The sequence below is a fragment of the Taudactylus pleione genome, unplaced genomic scaffold (genome assembly GCF_031769625.1).
Source record: "Taudactylus pleione unplaced genomic scaffold, aTauple2 ptg000262l, whole genome shotgun sequence".
Lineage (NCBI taxonomy): Eukaryota > Metazoa > Chordata > Amphibia > Anura > Myobatrachidae > Taudactylus > Taudactylus pleione.
Genome location: NW_028284664.1, coordinates 3499237 through 3520514, shown reverse-complemented (window position 1 = coordinate 3520514; position 21278 = coordinate 3499237). Strand labels below are relative to the sequence as shown.

At 42.2% G+C, this 21278-nt stretch overlaps 1 protein-coding gene across 3 annotated transcripts in view; it reads left to right on the top strand.

Moving 5' to 3' along the window:
- Window positions 1-21278, top strand: part of ST3GAL6 (ST3 beta-galactoside alpha-2,3-sialyltransferase 6) — a 147530-nt gene that overhangs the window by 45185 nt on the left and 81067 nt on the right. For 2 of the 3 annotated variants that reach the window (XM_088481059.1, XM_088481061.1), the window contains exons 2-3: window positions 8506-8634; window positions 12209-12259. In XM_088481059.1, the coding sequence (XP_088337185.1) occupies window positions 8625-8634; window positions 12209-12259 (61 nt within the window). In that variant the 5' untranslated portion in view covers window positions 8506-8624. The remainder of the gene's footprint in view (window positions 1-8505; window positions 8635-12208; window positions 12260-21278) is intronic. The other variant, XM_088481060.1, reaches the window with a different exon arrangement.

Here is a 21278-nt window from a genome sequence, read left to right as displayed (position 1 = left end):
AACCCCCCCCTCCCCCTTCTGTAAGTGCCTAAACCCCCCCCCCCTGTTCCCACAGCCTAAACCTAACCCTCCTACTGGGGGTGCCTGGCCCTGTCCACGCCCGCCGCCCGGCTTACCTTCTTTCGGTATGCCTGGCGTCGGACAATAATTTTCCCATCTGGTGTTCTGCACGGCAGATGGAACGATGCAATGCACGGCAAAGTGCTGTTACATGTTACAACACATCACGCCATCCTACAGCGGATCATGCAGTGTGTACAGCGCGCTCAATGTATCGTCATTTCGCATTGTCGCTGGGTCACGCATCGCATAGTGTCTACCCAGCTTAACTGTTAAATTACAGTTACTGACAGTTGGTCTGAGAATTATATGACAGACTTGTAATGGGACCAGGCACAACTCAGTCATAGCCCTCCTTTCTATCCGCTGGTCCGTCCCTCCCCTCTCTGCTGCTCTGTCCAGCCCCCATACTTATCTCATTGCCAGCGGCCTGCTTTGTCCTTTGTCCTCACCACTGAGGGTCTCCTGAGCAGTTTAAGCTGATGGAGAGGAAGTGCGCACCCCAGCTATAAATGTGTATGCATGTTGTAGGCGGGGCAGACCTTAGATAATTATTATTATAGTTTAGTTAGTGTATATCAGCGGGATGGGACCAGTGCAGAATATGTTCTGGATGGTAGGGGCAGCTGCATGTTAAAACCCTAATGGTGGGTACACACTGGGCGATATTACTGAGCGACTGCACGATTACAACATCGTAATCGTGCAGTCGCTCAGTAATCATGCACAAATCGTGCACTTGTATGTAGGAAACGACCAGCGATGCGCACTCCCGCTGGTCGTTTCCGACATTGTCCATCGCCTGAACATGCAGTACAATCTGACGATAACGACAGATTGGCATGTTCAGGAATGATGGACAGTGCCTGCACTGAACGACTGATCGTTCAGTGCAGACACTACAGGGGATCAGGAACGACGGTACGATTACGATGTCGTAATCGTACTGTCTTTCCTGATCGCCTAGTGTGTACGCACCTTGAAAGTAACTAATGGATGCCTGATGTCACAAGTACACGCCAGCAAGTTGTTATGAGGGATTGGGTACGTGATGCCGGCACTCGGGATTCCGGTGGTCAGAATCCCAACATGGTTAGGATACCGACACCTGTGAGGCAGTATCCTAACCCTCCTTCCCCTGGATCCTAAACCTAACCCTCCCCCTTAGTGCCTGTGCCTAACCTCAAACCCTCCTAACCTCAGTACTTCCTTGCGCTGAGATTCTGACAGGTGTCGGGATTCCGGTAACGGCACTCTAAGCGCCGGCATCCCGTTGTGAGCAGGCACCATAATTATTTACTATATAAACCTATAGATTATTGCAAGGGAATAGGTAACCCTGATCACAGAACACACATGGGAAGGCAATGACTGTCGCAGCTGGTTCTTTGTTTGCAGCTAGCATTGTTGCAATAATACATAATTGATACTCAATAGCATAAATCCAGGTGAACTGAATTTTAAGCACTTTGCCAAGATTACTGTGGAAAGAGTGGTGGGCGTTATCAATCCTCTTATTGTTTGAAGGGTGACTAGTCATTTCCAGTGTAAAAATTAACTTTATAGTACATATAAACTTCACAAGTCCTTTATGGAGCAGTACAGAGACAAACTGTGTTTTTACAGTGGTTTTCTCAAGTCTGAGTGAGTGGTTGGTTTTAAAACAATAGTTATGTTTGGCATTTCCAATTAACTAAGAAAAACAAATAAAAGTGCCTGTACTAGAGCTGCACTCTCACATACCTGTGATCTTTCTGTTCTATGATGTACAATGGTTGTATAGGACAGTGTGAGGGGGAGGAGCCATCTTGTACCAGCCCACAAGCACCTGCAAATAATATGACATACCATTCGCAGTTACACGGATACGCGCGCTCTCAGCCAATGTTAAGCGGCCTGCTCCCGCTTCAGTCTCAAGCAGCTGCAAGTGTCAGATTCCAGCAAATATGCCTAATGTCCGTGGCCTGTTTTCTGGGCATATGCAGAACCAATTAGCATATTTTACTGTACTCAAACTGGTGTAAGCCCGACTCTGCATTAGACCCTTTGTGCATCATGTCTCGATGATACATAGTCACTAATATGTTTTACAGGTATAATATCTGGTTCAAAGCTTATTTATTCACTCCTGCAATACATATTTCTTATTGGTAGAGTGGCCTACTTTCCATTGCAGTATAAAAATATGAATAAAAATGTGTGGATGACTTTAGTGTCTATTTAATTTAATAAAATCACAATTTTACGTATTAATTGATGCTCAAATTAGTTTTTTTGGGTTTTTTACATTTATTTTCTATAGTACCTATAAAAAGTATGAACGTTCATCTATTTAATAAACCAACTCCATTTTGTGTGTTCTATTGTTTTTTATTTTTGTATGGATTATTTGTAACCTGTGTGTATTTACTATGTTAGAATGAATAATTGATCTCTTTCAAGTACTGCAGTGATTCGTGTATGGAAGTGGTTTTGTGGATATGATCTGGGGAAGGGCAGTTACCCTTCAGCTGCTGGTACAGTTTCCGCTAACCAGAGCAGAATGTTGTTAAAGTGCATTTTATTGCTTTGTCACTTCATTATTGATCCAACCCACCTCTGTGTAGGCATACTATAACTTTAGTTGTGTGTATCATTATTGTGTGTTTTATATACAACAATTAATTTTGTGTCTAAATACCTGGCATAGATATCTCTTCCCTGCCATATTCTACTTATTGACATTTAATGCTTCTGAGTAACAGAGTTAGTAATTTTTTCCGTGTTTGCTTTTATTTAATATTTGGATTTCCAGCAAACTTTGCAGTATGAAAAGCTTTCTCCACAATGCTGTCATTTTAGTGACATTAATGTGTACTAACCATATGCAAGGGTGGAGTACTGTGAGCAAATCTATGGGTTGGTGATGCAATGATTTGCTTCAGGATACCAGTGATACAGATGCGTCATCATACATCAAGCCTCAATATGCCATGCAGCGCGACTTGCCTGGCGTGAGTGAGTCGCCAGGTCCCGAGCAACTCTGCTAGCATCTGTTTTTTTTGTTTGTCGAAAATGCGTCTTAATCGCAATGTGATGTGACTAGGGTGCACCAGCAGACCGTGCTGATTAATTTGATATGCAACTCTTTTATATCTGTGTGCACCTGAGTCTGTATATTGGTGCGTACACATGGTCCAACTTTGCAGGATGATTTGAGTGATAACGATGTTGTTATTGTTCTTATCGTCCTGTTTTTGGGCCCCTACCAACCTCCTAATGATGGTCGATGTGCAGGCACGGATGGTCGATATCTACCATCGCCTGTGCATGCAGGCCAACTTGGTCGATATCGACCAGGTTAGCCTGGTTACTATAGGGACCTGCGATCGTCGTTATAGCTGTTTGATATCGAACATCCAGCACATGCAGGACGATCAGACAACAATATCTGATAGTTGTCTGATCGCTCCGTGTGTACGGGCCATATGAAGCACAACGGAGCTTAGAATGAAAAAAAGTTGCAGCCGCTACATTGTAGCACTTCATGTACAGATTCAGAGACTCTGTTGCATACAGATATACAAGTGTAACATATCAAATTAATCAGCCCAGTATGCTGGTGTGTCCTAGTGTAATCACTTCGCATTGCGACTTAGACACATTTTCGGCAGAAAAGGCAACTGTTGCTAGCAGAGTCTCACAGGACCTGGTGCAGAGAGAGGGGCTATTTTTTAGGTACTCTTTGTGCCTGAAGATGACTGTTATTCATGCAAGATTTGTGATTGTGTAAAGCTGGGTACATACTAAACGACATTTTAAACGAATTTGCCGATAACGACCAATCGTTATGGCAAAATATTTAATTGTTCAGTGTGTACGCACTATACCGGTAGTGATGTGGGCCCCCGCGGCTCGCAAGCGTCGTCCTGTTGTCTGTACACACAAATCAATTTTCGAATATGTCGCTAACGACTAGGAGCAAATTGTGCAGTGTGTACGCTACGAGCGACGAACAATATGTCTTCACGTATTTAAATTAGCCAGATATCCAATAATTTGATCATGTCGATCGACTCGCGTATGTCGTTTGGTCATTGTATGCACAATATCGTTGGTCTGGGAGTTCCAGGGAACTCTGAAGCGACATCGAATCGTCTGCATGACGTCTACTGTGTGCCTGGCTTTTGTAATAATACCCTCCGTACAGGTCTTTTCTGGCATGGGAAGTTGAACGCTTGTGTCACAAACAGCGCTTGCATTATTATGTGGAGTGATACTGCTGTGGCTTTGTGACTAGGTTTTAGTCACAGTAGGTAGTAGTAGTAGTTGTGCGGTCATGCTGGGAGGTGTGCCGTTGTTGGGAAATAATGCATGGTCATGTAATTTAGGGGGGACTTTATCTAAGCTTGGAGAGCGTGAAAGTTAATATAAAGTACCAACCAATCAGCTTCAAACTGTCATATTACCGTCTGAGTTTAAAAAAATGACAGGAGCTTCTGCCACCCTGCTGCTTACAGTATTATGACTGCTGCTGTAGCGATGTATATAAATCACAGAGATCTGCTGTTACAGAGATACTATAATGTGTGGTGGGTGCACTTGCAGTGAAAAGAAAGCTGCTTCTATAGTGGGACAGCTGCCCAGTGGTGCAATGATTAAACTGGCAGCTGCAGGAGAAAAAGCTGCTGTTATATGGTGGTGGTGAATGTATCAAACATTCAAGAGCGATAAAGCCCCCATAGGGAGACTGATACTCAGTGGGTACTGTAAGGTGTGTGGAGACTGCAGAGGAAAGCTGCTAGTACAGACAGTTGCTCAGTGACCCTGGGGGAGATGTATTAAACCATACTTACCGACTTTCTTTCACTCCTTTCCGGGAGCAGCCGGAGAGGACCATCTTCTCTCTGCTTCAGTGGGTAGGGCCAGACTATAGCTGGCATTAGGCCCCACCCCATTTACAGGAAACCTCCCGTGATGAGCGGGTCTGCACTGAGGGGGCGGGGCTTACTGACGTGCTTCACGTCATTTAGCCCCGCCCCCTCCCTATGGACCCGCAAATTTCACGGAAAATCCACCCATCCTGCCCACTTAACTAGGAAGTGGGCAGGACGCGGGAGATCTGCCTACTATTCCGGGGGGTGCGGGGGGGTTACCCGAAGAATCTGGAGCCTCCCACGACTCCCAGCAGAGTAGACAAGTATGATTAAACCTTCGAGAGAGAGAAAGTGGAGAAGTGGCTCATAGCAACCAGTCAGCTTCTAACTGTCCTTTTATAGACTACTACAGGCCTGGCCAACCTGTGACTCTCCAGCTGTGGTGAAACTACAATTCCCAGCATGCCCTGCCACAGTTTTGCTGTTAGGGAATGCTAAAACAGTGGCAGGGCTTGCTGGTATGTGTAGTTTTACAACAGCTGGAGAGCCACAGGTTGGCCAGGCCTGGTCTGCTAGATAAATGACAGAAGCTGATTGACTGCTAAGGGAAAGGGTCAGTATTTGGATAAAAAAATAAGTTCAGTTCTGTTTTTTTTTTTTTTTTTTGAATTTCAAGCATTACAAAAGACATCCTATCTATACATAGTTATTTGCTCTATTTTGCGCCTATAAAGATATCAATCCTATAGAATTTTCGACTGTTTATCGGTGATCAGGAAAGGACCACATGTATATTTGGCAGCACTAGACCAACACACATTCACAAATTGTCAGGCATAGGAGTGCAGAATACCCCACCCCGCACAATACTGCACCGTTGCCCACTTTGCCACAAAGTGAAGATTCTGTGAGGTCCTATTTCTTTATGCTCTCTCAGTAGTCCCCAAGAAAAGTCACCAAAATGCATACCATAGCCAGAATAGGTAGGTAATTGGGATTACCCCCTACTTTAATTCAGAGCGATGGATGCAAGTTCTCCTCTCACCCCATAGGAAAGCGAGGGAAAACTTGCAGTCTCATCCCTACCGTATATGGCCTATATATATGCGCAGCCAGGCATTGTGGTTATGCCTAGCGTCACATCGCATTCAGGACCTGATTCAGACCCGCTCGCTAGGATGCGTTTGCTCGTAGCTGGCCGATTGTCGCTTTCTGCGCATGCGTACGCATAGCAGTGCATGTACGCGAACCAGTGCAAGAGTTCGCTCGTTACGCATAGACTGCCCAGCAGAGTGAGTGACAGGAGCAGCCGTTTGTGGGTGGTGACGGGCTGGCCGCTAGAAACAGGCTAGTGGAGGTGCGAACGCAGGTATGCCTGAGCGTCTCAACGCCGTTTCAGAGGCGTGCACAGTTAACGGCAGCGCCATAGTACACGTCACCTGGTTGTATTTCACACTGAAGTGATCGCAGTGCTTGCGGCAGGGTATAGTCCACCTCAAGCGCTGCGATCACATCCGATGGTGCTCGATGTACCAATGGTTGCATACACTTCCTGGAGATGACGTGCAGTCCTAAGACAGGCTGATGGGCGTTTGCATGCACGAAGTGATCGCACGCCAAGACATAGTGGGCGTGCTTATGCCTTGCCGTGCGATCGCCTGCCGCACCGTCACTTAGCTGAATTTGCATGCGCTGGGTGCGAGCGAACTCCTCTAGCGAGCGGGTCTGAATGAGCTCCTCAGTTACTAGCGTTCCTGATCCTTATCACCACTTGTCCCTCAGGTCATAGTTGGAATTTCTGCAAGGTCCTATAGAAAGTTTTACGCAATGCTTCTCCGCAAGTTATTACTGGCACAATATACAGATTTCAGCAAAAATTATGAATATCTTCCATACCACAATACTCAGACGCACGTGCCGCAGCTCATTCCACCATGCTCCTACTGGACCTTAATTAATACCTCTTTTTCACCAAAAACCCGGGTCCGATCTGGGTTTTCAGACATGATTCCAACCCAGGTCAGATCCCTTTTACACAGTACCATCGATCTGGATTATTCTCTGGTCAGCTCCATTCACACTGAATCTGGGTCTGCCCTGCTAAACTTGTGAGGTCATAAAAAGTGTGAGGTGACTGTTCCACAACCACCAATCTGCTCTTTTTAGGCATGACCCAGGTCGGATAACCCGGGTTGTGCCGTTTACACTGCACCATTACCCAGGTCCATCCTGGGTTCGACCCTGGTAGCTCCCTGGGTTAGTTTGCCGGGTCACTTGACCCAGGTTATTTTTCAGGGAACCTTCTACACTGAGCTGCGATCCAGGTAGACCCAGCAAAAGCCCAGGTTTTTGCTCTGGTGTAACGGGGTATTAGATAGCCATTAAGATCCTTTAAAATGAATCAACCTAAGTAAAGGTTTTGAACTGAAATCAGATAGGAAAAAAGGAGGGTAGATACAGTATGAGCAACATCAGGGAACACTTTTATATTTATTACTTTGTCTCCAGCTCTTCCGTGTAACCTGATTTGGAGCTAAAACAAACCTGTAGCCATTCACTGGGACGCTCTCAGCAGCACAGAATATTTCAGGAGATAATCGGTGACCTGTCCACTTGTGTGTTTGTCAGTGAAGAAAGGACTGTATGTGTCAGGTAGTGTGAGGAGGGGAACACAGAAAAGCTGGAGGACACAGGCTGAACTTTGATAATAGAAGGTGCATAGTGACCTGACATGGAAATGGTGACGTGAGCCTCCTGTCGCAGTGATAAAGAAAGATAGCGATGTCAAACGTACTTCTGTATGAAACAAAGTACTTGCATCTAACTTGTTTAAATATTAAACAAATATTTTGCAGTAGCACATATCTGGTTTTTAATATATTTTCCATATAATATCTAAAAATGTCAAGATTTATTTATTAAGTATATATATTTGTATTATTTGGTCATTTTTCCTTAGGGTTTCTATCACTTGGAATAATAAAAAAAAAATGGGACACCAGGTGACGTAAAGTTTGCCGTAGAGATAAATTACACCCCATGAGTTAATTAGGTAAAACCGTAACAGGAAACTGACCATTTATCATGTTCATTTGGTTGCATTGTGAGCATGAATTATGGGAACGTTATCATTGTCAGTTGAATATTTTGGGTGGAAAAAGGGGGGCCGTTATAAGAATAACACGTGGGAATTATTTAGTATTCTGTGTTTGTCCTGGTTGTCATAGTACTCTGATGTTAGGTATGCATTATTACTTACACCAGCCCTTTGGCTTTAAAGCCTGTAAACAGTAAATAGTATTTTTAAGCAGAAAGTAGGTGTCTGAGATTATTTATTAACTTTTATTTATGTAGAGCCTGCATACAACTGCTTTTTCTACTGCAAACAGCTAAACTAGATAAAGAACGGCTAGCTGGATGCAAGCAGTTATCTGCTATAATAAATATCTTGAGTAGGGGAGGAATGAAGGTATTGGCTTATGCGGTGTTTTTACAACATGTGTTCTATTTTCTTCAAAAACTAAAAACTCACCAGGAATTGCCGTGTATATAATGTTATCTCTCTCTTCTCACTATTTTTTTGTTGTAGGATCTCAAAATTACGATTCAATGTGGACTTTTTCTGTGTCGAAGGACAAGCCCAAAGCTTGCTATGAGGATTTGACCGACTCAGATTAGCTGATCCGTCCCGGTCGAGGGTTTTGTACCATGTATCAGGGTATGTACATGTACATTTATCTGTATGCATGTATCAATTTGTTTAAAGCTCAGTGTTCTCCTCAGAAAATTTTTCCAGCCGGGTGGCATCAAGAAGTAGCCGGGTGGGGCCTTCGCAATAATAAAATGTTTTAAACCTTGACCTTATAATGATCTGAAATAACATTTTATATATTAATTCTCCTTCTTATTAGAGGCCCAGTTGTCTGATTATGAAAAAGCTGCAAAGTCTGTAGGATCCGGTCCTTTTTATACAGCTCCCAGATACTGTCCCCACTTGGAGGCTTCCAAACTGCCGGGTGGTAGGCTGTTTCTTGCCGGGTGGTGCACCCGCCAAAAACAGCCTGGGGAGAACACTGAAGCTGCTCACCTTAAAATGCAATTTATGCAATTTGAATAAGCATCTTGTAAACCTTGCCAATCTGTATGCAAAATTTTCCATACCGACGCAGCTCACATTTGCTATGGTACAGAGCAGGTTGTGTAGCTCAAGGGAAGGCGGTTGTTCTCTGTTGTTCTATGTGGGGTTCTCTGTAGTGTGAAAGTTTTATATATATATATATATATATATATATATATAATGTGTGTGTGTGAGAATATATATAGTATGTTTGTACATATATCTATGTGTATATATATATATATATATATATATATATATATATATATATATAATTATACTCACAGATGCCGTAATAAAGCGTGGCTGTTTAGTTCATATTTTCATCAAAACATTTAAGCAGCACCTGTCAAGGAACCTCAATTTTCTGCAAGTTCCTACTCTGTCATTCAGAATTATAAACATGGCAATTGCTATCACATTAGAATTGCACTTAAGATATGATTCCTGGTTTGAAGCTTTTAAAGGTGAGTCTGCCACCAAGCATATCAGCCATACAATACCCAGGAAAGCACCTGATACAAGTTAAAATAAGTGAGGTAACACTTGGGTGGATGAGAAGACGTGATCACAAAAAGATCAATTTAAAAATGAATCAAATAAACAAGACATTTATCCACTGCACTTGCCGCTCCTAGATGTGGGATGCATGCGGTATGTGACCACATTGTTAAACAAAAATCACAGACGTTTGCGTGGCTGTTTATATATTTGTACAAAGGGAAGGGATGGTACTCTGGGTCTTAAATGTGTTATATCCATAACAGAGTACCTAATAAACATCGCCAGCATTTCAGTGTACAAAATACCATTTTCAGGACCAATAATGGCAGAACAAATAAAGTAACCCTATAGTAAAGAAATAAAGTTAAACCTATGAATATAGGTTTACTTTATTTGCTAAGGTATTATTAGTCCTGAAGACAGTGTTTTGTACATCGAAACGTTGACCCCTAACTTGTCTGAGTGGTGCTATTTTGGCATTGGCAGCACGCATCATTCATCAACAAATGCGCACCCTGCTCAGCGTTGCAAGTGTCTGACTTGTCAGAAAGTAAAAAGTGCAGCATGTTAAAAGTAGCCAGCTAAGGTGGTACAGGCATTTCATTTTTCCAAAAAAGGAGGCGCTATACTTATATGTGAATTGTGTAAACTTGTGACTGACTCAGTCCTTCACCTCTGCTGCTGCTACCACTGAGGTGCTGGCCCTGTGTATACAGTGATAAAAAGAGAAGAACTATGTGGAGCGCTGCTAAAGGTTTAGAAAAGTACAAACTTCATTTGGTATATAATAAGATTTAATAAAATATATATATTATTGCAATAACGACCAGTATCAATATGTATCAGAGTAGAAATGACAATCCTTAATGACCTTAATCATTATAATAAAAAGGAAACTTGTGCATGTAGAAAAACATATAGATGGGGCCCCAAATTCTTATTTGCACATTGAAACAGATAATTATATCTCTCTTGATGTTATATTGATTACAGATATAAGCAGTTAGGTCTCTATGGTTACAATAGTAACCTATATATAATAAAAAATTGAGATGTAGTTCTTTGGTAAGCCTCTGTATGATGGTATAATGGTAAAAGTTCCAGCAAATGATTAATAATATGGCTGTGCCTTAGCCAAAAGATATTACTCATGAGTTGTCAGGCATTTGACTATAATTCTCTGGATATATCCATAAACATAGAAGTGTAATCACCGCTATTGCGTCTCTACGTTATGACTTGCTCCGATTTTAGATAAGTTTAAGTTAAATTCGTCCTACCGTCCATCTGATGACAGACTTTGCAGAGTTGATCAGGCTCTGCTGCCTGGTAGGAGTAGTGATGTTACATCGATAACCGGGTGTTAATCCTATCCCACAGATGAATCAGTGTGGGGCGGCCATAGTCAGAAGTCTCTCCTCCGGCTTTGTCTCTATTTCATAAGCCGGAGTCTGTGTTGTCAGCGGTGTAGCTGTCTCAACCTCGGCGGGAGAGAACGGGGCGCTGGAGTGCAGTGGATGGGGTATCCCGATCTACGTCACGGTCAAGGGGAGTGGCGACGCGTTTCTTGGCTGGCTGCCATTTCTTCAAAAAGCTTCAGTGAAGCTTTATGAAGAAACGGCAGCCAGCCGAGAAAGGCTTCCCGCTGCAACTATCCCCTGTAGGTCCCACAGTGGCTACTTTAACTACGTGTGTGTGTGTAGTGGGGACCGGACATCTGTATGGGAATCCGGCCTTTGTGATTTAGTAGAGGAGTGACAGAAGGCATGTCGTATGCCTGCCGGGGGTTTAAACACATGAGGCTTGGGTCAGCTGACACGGACTAGACAGGGATAATTGTAATGTTAGATGATTAGCATAGATGAAGTTTCATTGGCAGAGTGGTTATGGGGGTGGGTGGGAGTGTTTGAGGGTATGTCTATCCCCTGTGGAACCTTCTAGGTCCTCTTGCCTGTTGGACATCTCACCCTCCCTCACTAGTTGTAGTAGGCTTTTGGCTTTTGCGGGAAAGAGCGGCTGCAGTCTGATTTTAGATCTTGAGGTGCGCTCCTCGCCAATTTACTGTTTTTAGGCTGATTCTACCCTTCTGGGTTTAGCGGCAACCACTGATCCAGGTGGGCCTTATGAATTTGTGTCATTGGGAGGGGATTTGGATACCTTGAGTGGAGTATGATGGGCTGGCTGAAGGTCCCCCATCTAGACCTGGTTGTGGAAGTTTGCAGATGGTTACGGCCGCTCTTTGTTTGCCACCATGCTCCTCCCCTTTTTTTCATTTAGTTATAACTTAAAATAGTTTAAAACTAAATAAAAGCTGACCCTTTAATTCCCCACCATATATGCCTCAGAGTCTTTATTTTAGATAAGTATGTTTGTCAACTGTCTGGGAATGTGTAGGCTGACCAGCCGATATGGAGTTAATAACAAATAGATCCTAGGCACCAGCAAGTCACTAATCATTTGATTGTCGCTTGACATATTGCAATAGTTTAAAGTCTACCTTTTAGTTTATTAAAAAAAAAAAAATTGCATTCAACAACTGAACTGGCCATTAAAAAAAAAAAAAAAAAAACCCATTAAATAATGGGTAGAGATAGATGACAAACAATCTGTGACCCCCCCCTTGAAAGTAAGAAGAGAAAAATAACTCCCCTTTCGTTTCTTTCACCTACAGATGTGGCCTTATGCACCGGATGTCTTTACACCATACTTTGCGAGACGCCTGGTGCGTATGAGAAGCTCCGAGAGGAGTAACGTACAGTATATTTCAGCGAAAAGCACTCGGTGTACTAGAGATGCTGGGATGCGAGTTTAACTGTACAGGAATTGGTTTTATCCATGTACAACATCGTAGATAAAGCACAATGAAACTTGGTCTGAGAATAAGCTTATATAGTAGGTGTTAAGTCATAAGAGAAATGACTCAAAAAAAAGAATTTTCCATTATTGTTGCACTCTTGACATTAGATAATTATAACATAATATATTAATACAGCATAAAACTTAACTTTTAATTAATTAAACAGACAAACATGAAAAAACACACACAAAACAGATCTGCTTGAAATTGAAGCATATAATGCTGCAGATCACTTACTCCCATTAGGAGCATAGGCCCTCATTCAGACCCACTCGCGAGCGGCTGTCCGCTCGCAAGTGGGTCGATGGTCTGCACTGCGCATGCGCACGACGGAGGGAGCTCTGTCGTGCGCATGCGCGAGACGCGACGAGCGAAGGACTTTCCTTCGCTCGTAGTGTCTCAACAAAGGGGGCATGCTGTCGATGTTGACTGACAGCACGCCGCCTTTAGTGGGCGTGCCTGCCAGATGGAGGCATACCGAAGGGAACGCCTACCGTCTGAAGCCGGCCCCACTGACATCACTAGTGATGTCAGTGGGAGTGATTTTGGCTCTGATAGAGCCAAAATCACTCCTGGCCTTGCGGTTGAAAAACTCAACCGCAGGCTTCTGCTCGCAGTGGCGATGGTCGCGATGGTCAAGACCATCGCGACCATCATCCTGCACGCTCGTATATGCTGTGGGTGGTGACCCACAGCTATACGAGCGTCCAGGAGGACGCTTCATATTAATGGAGGTGGGCCCTGATTCAGAGCGAGCGTTCTGGTCAGAGCGTCCGGCTCTGAATAAGGGCCATAGAATGTAAAACTGGCTCAAAACTAAATGTAGGTCTATTACTATACCAATAAGCTGTAATCCAATGTGTACTAATTGTTTAATACACTATTTTCCATTGCATTCATTCCTTATTGATAGACTATCTTTAGAACAAGAAAAATAAAAGTGAAATATATCCGTAAAAAAAACCACTCCGATAAATCCATCCCATATTAGACTTAGCTTGTGGTCTACATATGGGTGTGGTTTGAATACAGCAAGACTAATCACATCCTCATAATTAACCTGTCAGTTGGTCCACATATAATATATTCAGCAATATCCAATATTACATCACATGGAAAACAAAACAAATAATAGCCTATATACCGTATATACTCGAGTATAAGCCGAGTTTTTCAGCACATTTTTTGTGCTGAAAAAGCACCCCCTCGGCTTATACTCGAGTGATGCCCGCATGGTACGCAGCAGAGTAGCGTACCATGTGGGCTGCCGTGCAGACTGTGTCTCTGTGACACAGCTGCACCGCGTGTGTAGCGCTGACCGGACGGAGTTCGGTCAGCACTACACACTGCCAAACACACAGCCTCCGGAGCCGGCGGCTGCGTGTTTGTTGTAATCAGCAGCCAATGAGAGTCTGTCAGACTCTCACCGTCTGCTGCTGCTCCCACTGCGGGAGCCATCTTCCGGCTCCCGCAGTGGGTAATGGGAGAGACGTCGTCATGACGACGTCTCTCCCATAATGCAAAGCGGCCGGAGGATCAAGTAGCAGCGTCGGGACCAGGAGCGGGGTTTCAGGTAAGTGTTTTTTTTTTTTTTTATATTACATCTCTCTACTGGGGGCAGTACCAGGGGGGGACTACTACTGGGGGCACTACCAGGGGGGGATTAATACTACTGGGGGCACTCCCAGGGGGGTATTACTACAGGGGGCACTACTAGGGGGGTATTACTACTGGGGCAGTACCAGGGGGGTATTACTACTGGGGGCAGTACCAGGGGGGGACTACTACTGGGGGCACTACCAGGGGGGATTAATACTACTGGGGGCACTACCAGGGGGGGATTAATACTACTGGGGGCACTCCCAGGGTGGGTATTACTACTGGGGGCACTCCCAGGGTGGGTATTACTACTGGGGGCACTACCAGTGGGGTATTACTACTGAGGCAGTACCAGGGGGGTATTACTACTGGGGGCAGTACCAGGGGGGGTATTACTACTGGGGGCAGTACCAGGGGGGGATTACTACTGGGGCAGTACCAGGGGGGGGATTAATACTGGGGCAGTACCAGGGGGGGGATTAATACTGGGGGCACTACCAGGGGGGGTATTACTACTGGGGGCAGTACCAGGGGGAGGGGATTACTACTGGGGCAGTACCAGGGGGGGGATTAATACTGGGGGCACTACCAGGGAAGGATATTGCTACTGGGGGCATTACCAGGGAAGGATATTGCTACTGGGGGCATTACCAGGTGGGGTATTACTACTGGGGGCACTACCAAAGGGGGAATATTACTACTGGGGGCACTACCAGAGGGGAAATATTACTACTGGGGGCAGTACCAAGGGAGGGATTACTACCAGTAGCTGCTGCATTTCCCACCCATGGCTTATACTCGAGTCAATAAGTTTACCCAGTTTTTTTTGTGGTAAAATTAGGTACCTCGGCTTATATTCGGGTCGACTTATACTCGAGTATATACGGTAATTGTATCCATATCAAACATAATGCAGAATGTGATATTGAGAAAAAGAATATAAACTAATATATGGTATACATAATTGTAATATACAGTATGGCCAATCCAGGTAAAAATAGAAAGAAAAGACCCCCGCCCTATTGGGGGAAGACCACTCACCCCTACCCCCGTTTACCCCAGTGGGTATTGGACGGGTCAGAGGCGGCAAGACTATTCAGCGGGACGCTGTTCCCGACCATCTCTCCCCTGCCAGACCACCTTGCCGGGCAATCAGGTAACTCTGTCGGCCCCCTCATCCCGCTGTCACCGGTGATTCCGCCCTGCAATGCGCAATCGCAACAGGGTGATACCGGAGTCAGCAGGGAAAGTAGGAACCGACTACATTTTCTCTGTCTCCATTTTTTCACCCTGCACCCAGGAGGTCTCCATCTCCCTCTGACCCGTCCAATACCCACTGGGGTAAACGGGGGTAGAGGTGAGTGGTCTTCCCCCAATAGGGCAGGGGTCTTTTCTTTCTATTTTTACCTGGATTGGCCCTACTGTATATTACAATTATGTATACCATATATTAGTTTATATTCTTTTTCTCAATACAGGTTGAGTCTCCCATATCCGAAATGCTTGGGACCAGGGGTATTTTGGATATCAGAATATTTTCCGTGTTTTGGAATATTTGCATACTATAATGAAATATCTTGGGTATGGGACCCAAATCTAAACACAGAATGCATTTATGTTCTATATACACCTTATACACACAGCCTGCAGGTCATTTTATAAAATATTTTTAATAATATTGAGCATCAAAAAAAGTTTGTGCACATACATGAAATTTATTTACGTTTCATATACACCTTATACACAGAGCCTTATTGTATACTGTATTTTAATGATTTTATGATTTAAAAAACGTTTGTGTACATTGAACCATCAGAAAGCAAAGGTTTCACTTTCTCAGTCATACTAAAAATATTCTGTAATTCGGAATATTCCATATTTCGGAATATTTGGATATGAGAGACTCAACCTGTATCACATTCTGCATTATGTTTGATATGGATACAATTATATAGGCTATTATTTGCTTTGTTTTCCATGTGATATAATATATTCAGCAATATCCAATATTACATGTGGACCAACTGACAGGGGTTAATTATGAGGATGTGATTAGTCTTGCTGTATTCAAACCACACCCATATGTAGACCACAAGCTAAGTCTAATATGGGATTGATTTATTGGAGTGTTTTTTTTACTGATATATTTCACTTTTATTTTTCTTGTTCTAAAGATGGTCTACCAATAAGGAATTAATGCAATGGAAAATGGTGTATTAAACAATTAGTACACATTGGATTACAGGTTATTGGTATAGTAATAGACCTACATTTATTTTTGAGCCAGTTTTACATTCTATGCTCCTAATGGGAGTAAGTGATCTGCAGCATTATATGCTTCAATTTCAAGCAGATCTGTTTTGTATGTCTTTTTATGTTTGTCTGTTTAATTAATTAAGTTAGGTTTTATGCTGTATTAATATATTATGTTATAATTATCTAATGTCAAGAGTGCAACAATAATGGAAAATTATATTTTTGAGTCATTTCTCTTATGACTCACCACCTACTATATAAGTACTGTCTGTACTTTTCCAGTGGTGCACCACCAGCAACCTTTTGTGAATTATAAAGGAATTATATCCTGTTTTCAATTTAAAATATGCTGGCTATTGATTATTATATCTCAATGACTCTTTAGATTATTTTTTTTTTCCTGTGCGGTTTCAAATAATCCCCCCCCCCTCTTCCGTGAGAATAAGTTGTGGTTGCTTGCATCAGTACCCAGTGGTCACTGTACTCTAGCAGTGCAGTTATATCGCTCCCGGGTTTATGTATGTGAATTAGATGCACATTTTGAGCAAAAAAAACAACAGCTTGGCGTTGCCGAGACGCACAGACCTGGCGGTGCTGAATATGGGCTATTTGGCGTGACTGAAGCTACAGTAAAAAAGGATACATCTGTAATCTAATGGTTTTAATATTAGCAATAAGGAGTGCTAAGGGGCATATGCAATTGACTGCATGATTCTTGCAGCAAAGTTAATGGCCTAGTGCTCACAAGTTTGGAATAACGTGGCTATGCGCGCTCCAGATTCTTGCACTATCCAATTGAAAAAATTTATGGCGTAATTTTTTTTCTGCAAAAACCTGCAGGAATTTTTTTTTCTTACAAATGGGGAAATCAGCCTGTACCTAAAACACAGTAAAAATAATATTGGATAACATTATAAATATATTTTGCTGTCCAAAAGAAAAATAAAATATTTGGTTATTTTTAAATTGCTGATTTGAAATTATTATTATTATTTTTTTAAGAACAGTTACAAAAACACTAGAAAGCTATTTTTTTCTGTTAAAATAAATGCTGTAGTTAAATTTGGGGTGCATAAAAATTCATGTAAGCTGATTTTTGAGTCATGAAGCCAGTTTTAAAAATTATTTAAAAAACATCTGTCCCATCTGTACAGCACCCTCCATATAACTTTCATATCTTTTATAATCTTTGCAGAATATCGTCATGGCATGCAATTATTGGCCCAATTACACTAAATGATTAACTTAATGATAGTTGAGGGGGTGAACCAAAGCCCGTCATTTTTGCCCTAAATTAACGTTTTTTTTCTCCCCAACTTTGCACCAGATCTGGGGCTGCAAGAAAAAAAAAGTGTTAAATCCTATTGAAATGACTGTAGCTGAACTTCTTGCGGCTAATTGAATGGGCAAAAAAACATTTATGCTGCCTTTGAATATGCCACTAATGTGAAAACCCAAAGTAACAAATGTATAATATAGAATGCCTACTGTATATCAAAGTAATAAACAATTTAATAATCAAATTGACAGTACAGAAGAAAAAACCCCAGGAAAATATAAATAGAAAAGATGTGAAAAAAATTAGCAGATGAAATACATATAGATAATGCAAACAGCACTATTGTTTATAGAGACACGGATATTAAAACTAGAGCGACCATAAGAGAATCAGTCCAGATCCAGGGATATCTGCAATAAAAGTTGTTAATCATGAAGAAGCCATCCCTAAAAAAAAAAAATGTTTTTCCCCTAAGAGTAACTGCAGTCTTATTTGTAGACTAGCTAAACAATTGTAAAGTTAGGTCAAGTGAAAATAATAAAATAGACAGAATCACGATGTCTGTGTATGCATAATGGTCAACTTTTTCACGTTTGTGAATTCACCGACGCGTTTCGACTTGTGTATAAAGTCTCTTTCAAGGTAAAAAAGGAGGCTGTGGAATCGGGGAAAATCACACTACCAGTAAATTTATTTGGAAGGTTACTGGTGACCCTCTAGGAACTCTTTACTTTATATGCCTTAAAGGAACTTGGGATTTGGTAAGAATGTATTCCCCCCTCTCTCTGAGTATATTTACAATACCTCTTATTGTGTTTTATGTTAGTGTACTATTAAAACACCTTTTAAAAGTAATGCACTAGATGCCTTTTTCTTACATTTTTACTCCCACATGAATGGACATTGGTATCAGTGAAATGGACCTGATAATATACGGATGCACTAAGCCTTGGAGAGTGATAAAGTACCAACCAGTTGGCTCCTAACTGTCAGTTTACAGGCTGTGCTAGAAAAATGACAGGAGCTGATTGGTTGGTACTTTATCTCTCTCCACTTTATCTGTCTCCAAGGCTTAGTGCATCTCCCTTATGATCTTTCAGTGCTACATTTACAAGAAATGACACTGTAAGCATATTACCTTGGGGGACCATCTGGGAGAAATAAGGTTATTTCTGCATAGAAATATTTGGGAGTGGACTACTATCCCTATTTTGTCCTCCTGGTGATCTGCCTCCCTCATTCCCTATGTGCATAGGAGTGTGAAGTGCCACGAATAGTGTGAACTCTTTGATCAATGCTTACTTACTACACAATGATTATTTTGTTTCTATTTATATGTTTAACATCTCCTAAGTGATAAAGAAATTATTTGGCAACCTCACCTGGGAGACTGTTAGAGAGGGCCCCCTATATCTCTCATTTTTTATTTAATTTTCATGTATATCATTGTATCTCTTTTGGTGGTTCGTAGGATGAGATTGAGCGAGCTGTCTTCTATTTAGTGCAGATTTTGTCTCTCAACTACCTTATTTCATTCATCCCTTTAAAATATGTTGATTTCATGGCAACCTTTTTTTTTACTCCGCATTCGCTTTCTCTTTGATCAGCAAGTTGCCTGAACACTCGGCTCTCTCCCGCGTCCGTGCTTCCTGTGTGACCGCGTTCCCCAGACGTCGCCATGTGTCGGCTTTCTGATGTCAGGTCAAATGATTAGTGAGATGCTGTAAGGGCACAGCCTCTGACCTTCCATGCATTGAATTATTGAATCCTATATGTACTTGGTGGTTTTTTCCCCTTTCTCCACCATTGACAGTGCAAAGAATTTGCTTTTGTATAAATACAAACGAGTGCAGATTAATCACAATCTAAATGTTTATTTTAATCGCCTCACTCTTTTTTGAATACCTCGTTAAAGAGTAAATAACACCTTAACTAAACAGTTTTAACAATCCATGTACCTAGGCTAGTAAATATCTGATAATTAAGGGCTGTGTGTTTTCACGCCTTTCTTCCCACACCCATTCTTTCATACCTCTGTGTATACTGGTTAGCTGCATGATTTATTTTCTCTATGTATAAATAGAAACCCTTTTGCTTTACAACATTACTTCCATTAATGATTATGCAATGAGTGACATTGGGGCCTATGTACTAAACCTTGGAGAGAGAAAGTGGATGGAGATAAAATGCCAACCAATCAGCTCCTGTCACTGTACCGGCTGTGTTTGAAAAATGACAGGAGCTGATTGGTACTTATTATCCATCCACTTTTTCGCTATCCAAGGCTTGGTACATAGAACCTATAGTGCTAGATCTGCCTTAGTGATGTTGCTGGTTTCTAGCTTCAAACTATATGCTGCCACCAGTATGTAAATCATGAAGTAACACTGATTTCATAGGTCCTTTATTAGTAGATATGGTAAATTTTCACATGTATTGAGTTCAACCCACAAAATTGCTACCTGCGTTGTGTGCCTCACTAAGGACCTCCATCACATCAATGTTCCTGCCTATGCCCCTCATGAGGCCTTTTGTCAGCCGGCATCCTCCATCAGGACATTTGGTAGCCTGCACCCCCCCCTCCCAATTAGACCATCTGTCAGCCTTTACCCTCTAACATGCCATTTGCTGGCCTGCTGACCTAACCTACCACTGACCACGTGCATCGTTTTTCTTTTTCTCTTTCTCCCCCCCCCCCCCCCCCCCTTTTCTTAGAACTTGTGCATTGGTGGCTAGCTTACAATACAGAGCCCAAGTCCATGATAGTGGGTAAGTGTAAAGGAGATAGCTCAGTTCATGGTGGGATAACTGGTAAAAAATAATGAAGCATGAAAAGTAGTTAGGTCAGAAAATTATACCTCTTAGTGAATGAATATGTTTTACTTAAAGAAACAAGGTCCCATCAATTATTCCAGTTTCCTTACAGTGTAAATTATGCAGCTGTCTGGAGGTAATGTGGAGAGCCTAGTAGTTAATTGGCTACTAGTTACTTGGGACAAGTTGGTGCTGGCAGACAGGTCATAGCCATCTCCCACACTAACAATGTATTTAAATCCTCCTGCTTGCTTTTCCAACAGATGTTCTCATATTTTAATTATACGTAAACATTTTCAGAGGATGCATGCCCAGCACAGAGATAATGAAATCGCTTGGTTTCTTCCTAAGTCAGCTGAAATTTTTATCAGAGCAGTAGAGTTTGTCCTTCATGATATTCTGTTATTATCTCTTCGTTAAATATAAGAAAACATGTTGCATAATATTTAAAACCTATTCTTGTTATTTTGCAAAACGGGAGGAATAGTACAATTTTTGTATATTCACCAAGAAGTGGACATATCTAGCCATCCACCCCAAGAACCACTGCCCTTAAACAAAATTTTTTTTTTTGTGTGTATACAGAACTTACCTGTCCTGAAGTTTAAGCCATCAGCTCGTTTTTATTTAAGTTGAATGAATGTTAAATCAGCAGTGGTATCTTTTTCAGACCTAACTTATTTTCATACTTTCTTTATTAACAAAGTAGAGCACACAATCCCACCATAGACTGGGCTGTGTACTGTAAGCTAGCTCCAAGGTCCTGGTTCTGTGTTTGGTACTAGTGTGGCTGTCTTCAGTGGGCTGACTGTAATAAGTCGGTTTAAGCTTGCCCGACGAATGGGACATTCCATTTCTGAAGGTGTGTGAACATTCAACATTCCTTAATCTACGGTGTCACGTGTGCAGGGAATACCTCATGGAAGGCATTGCCAC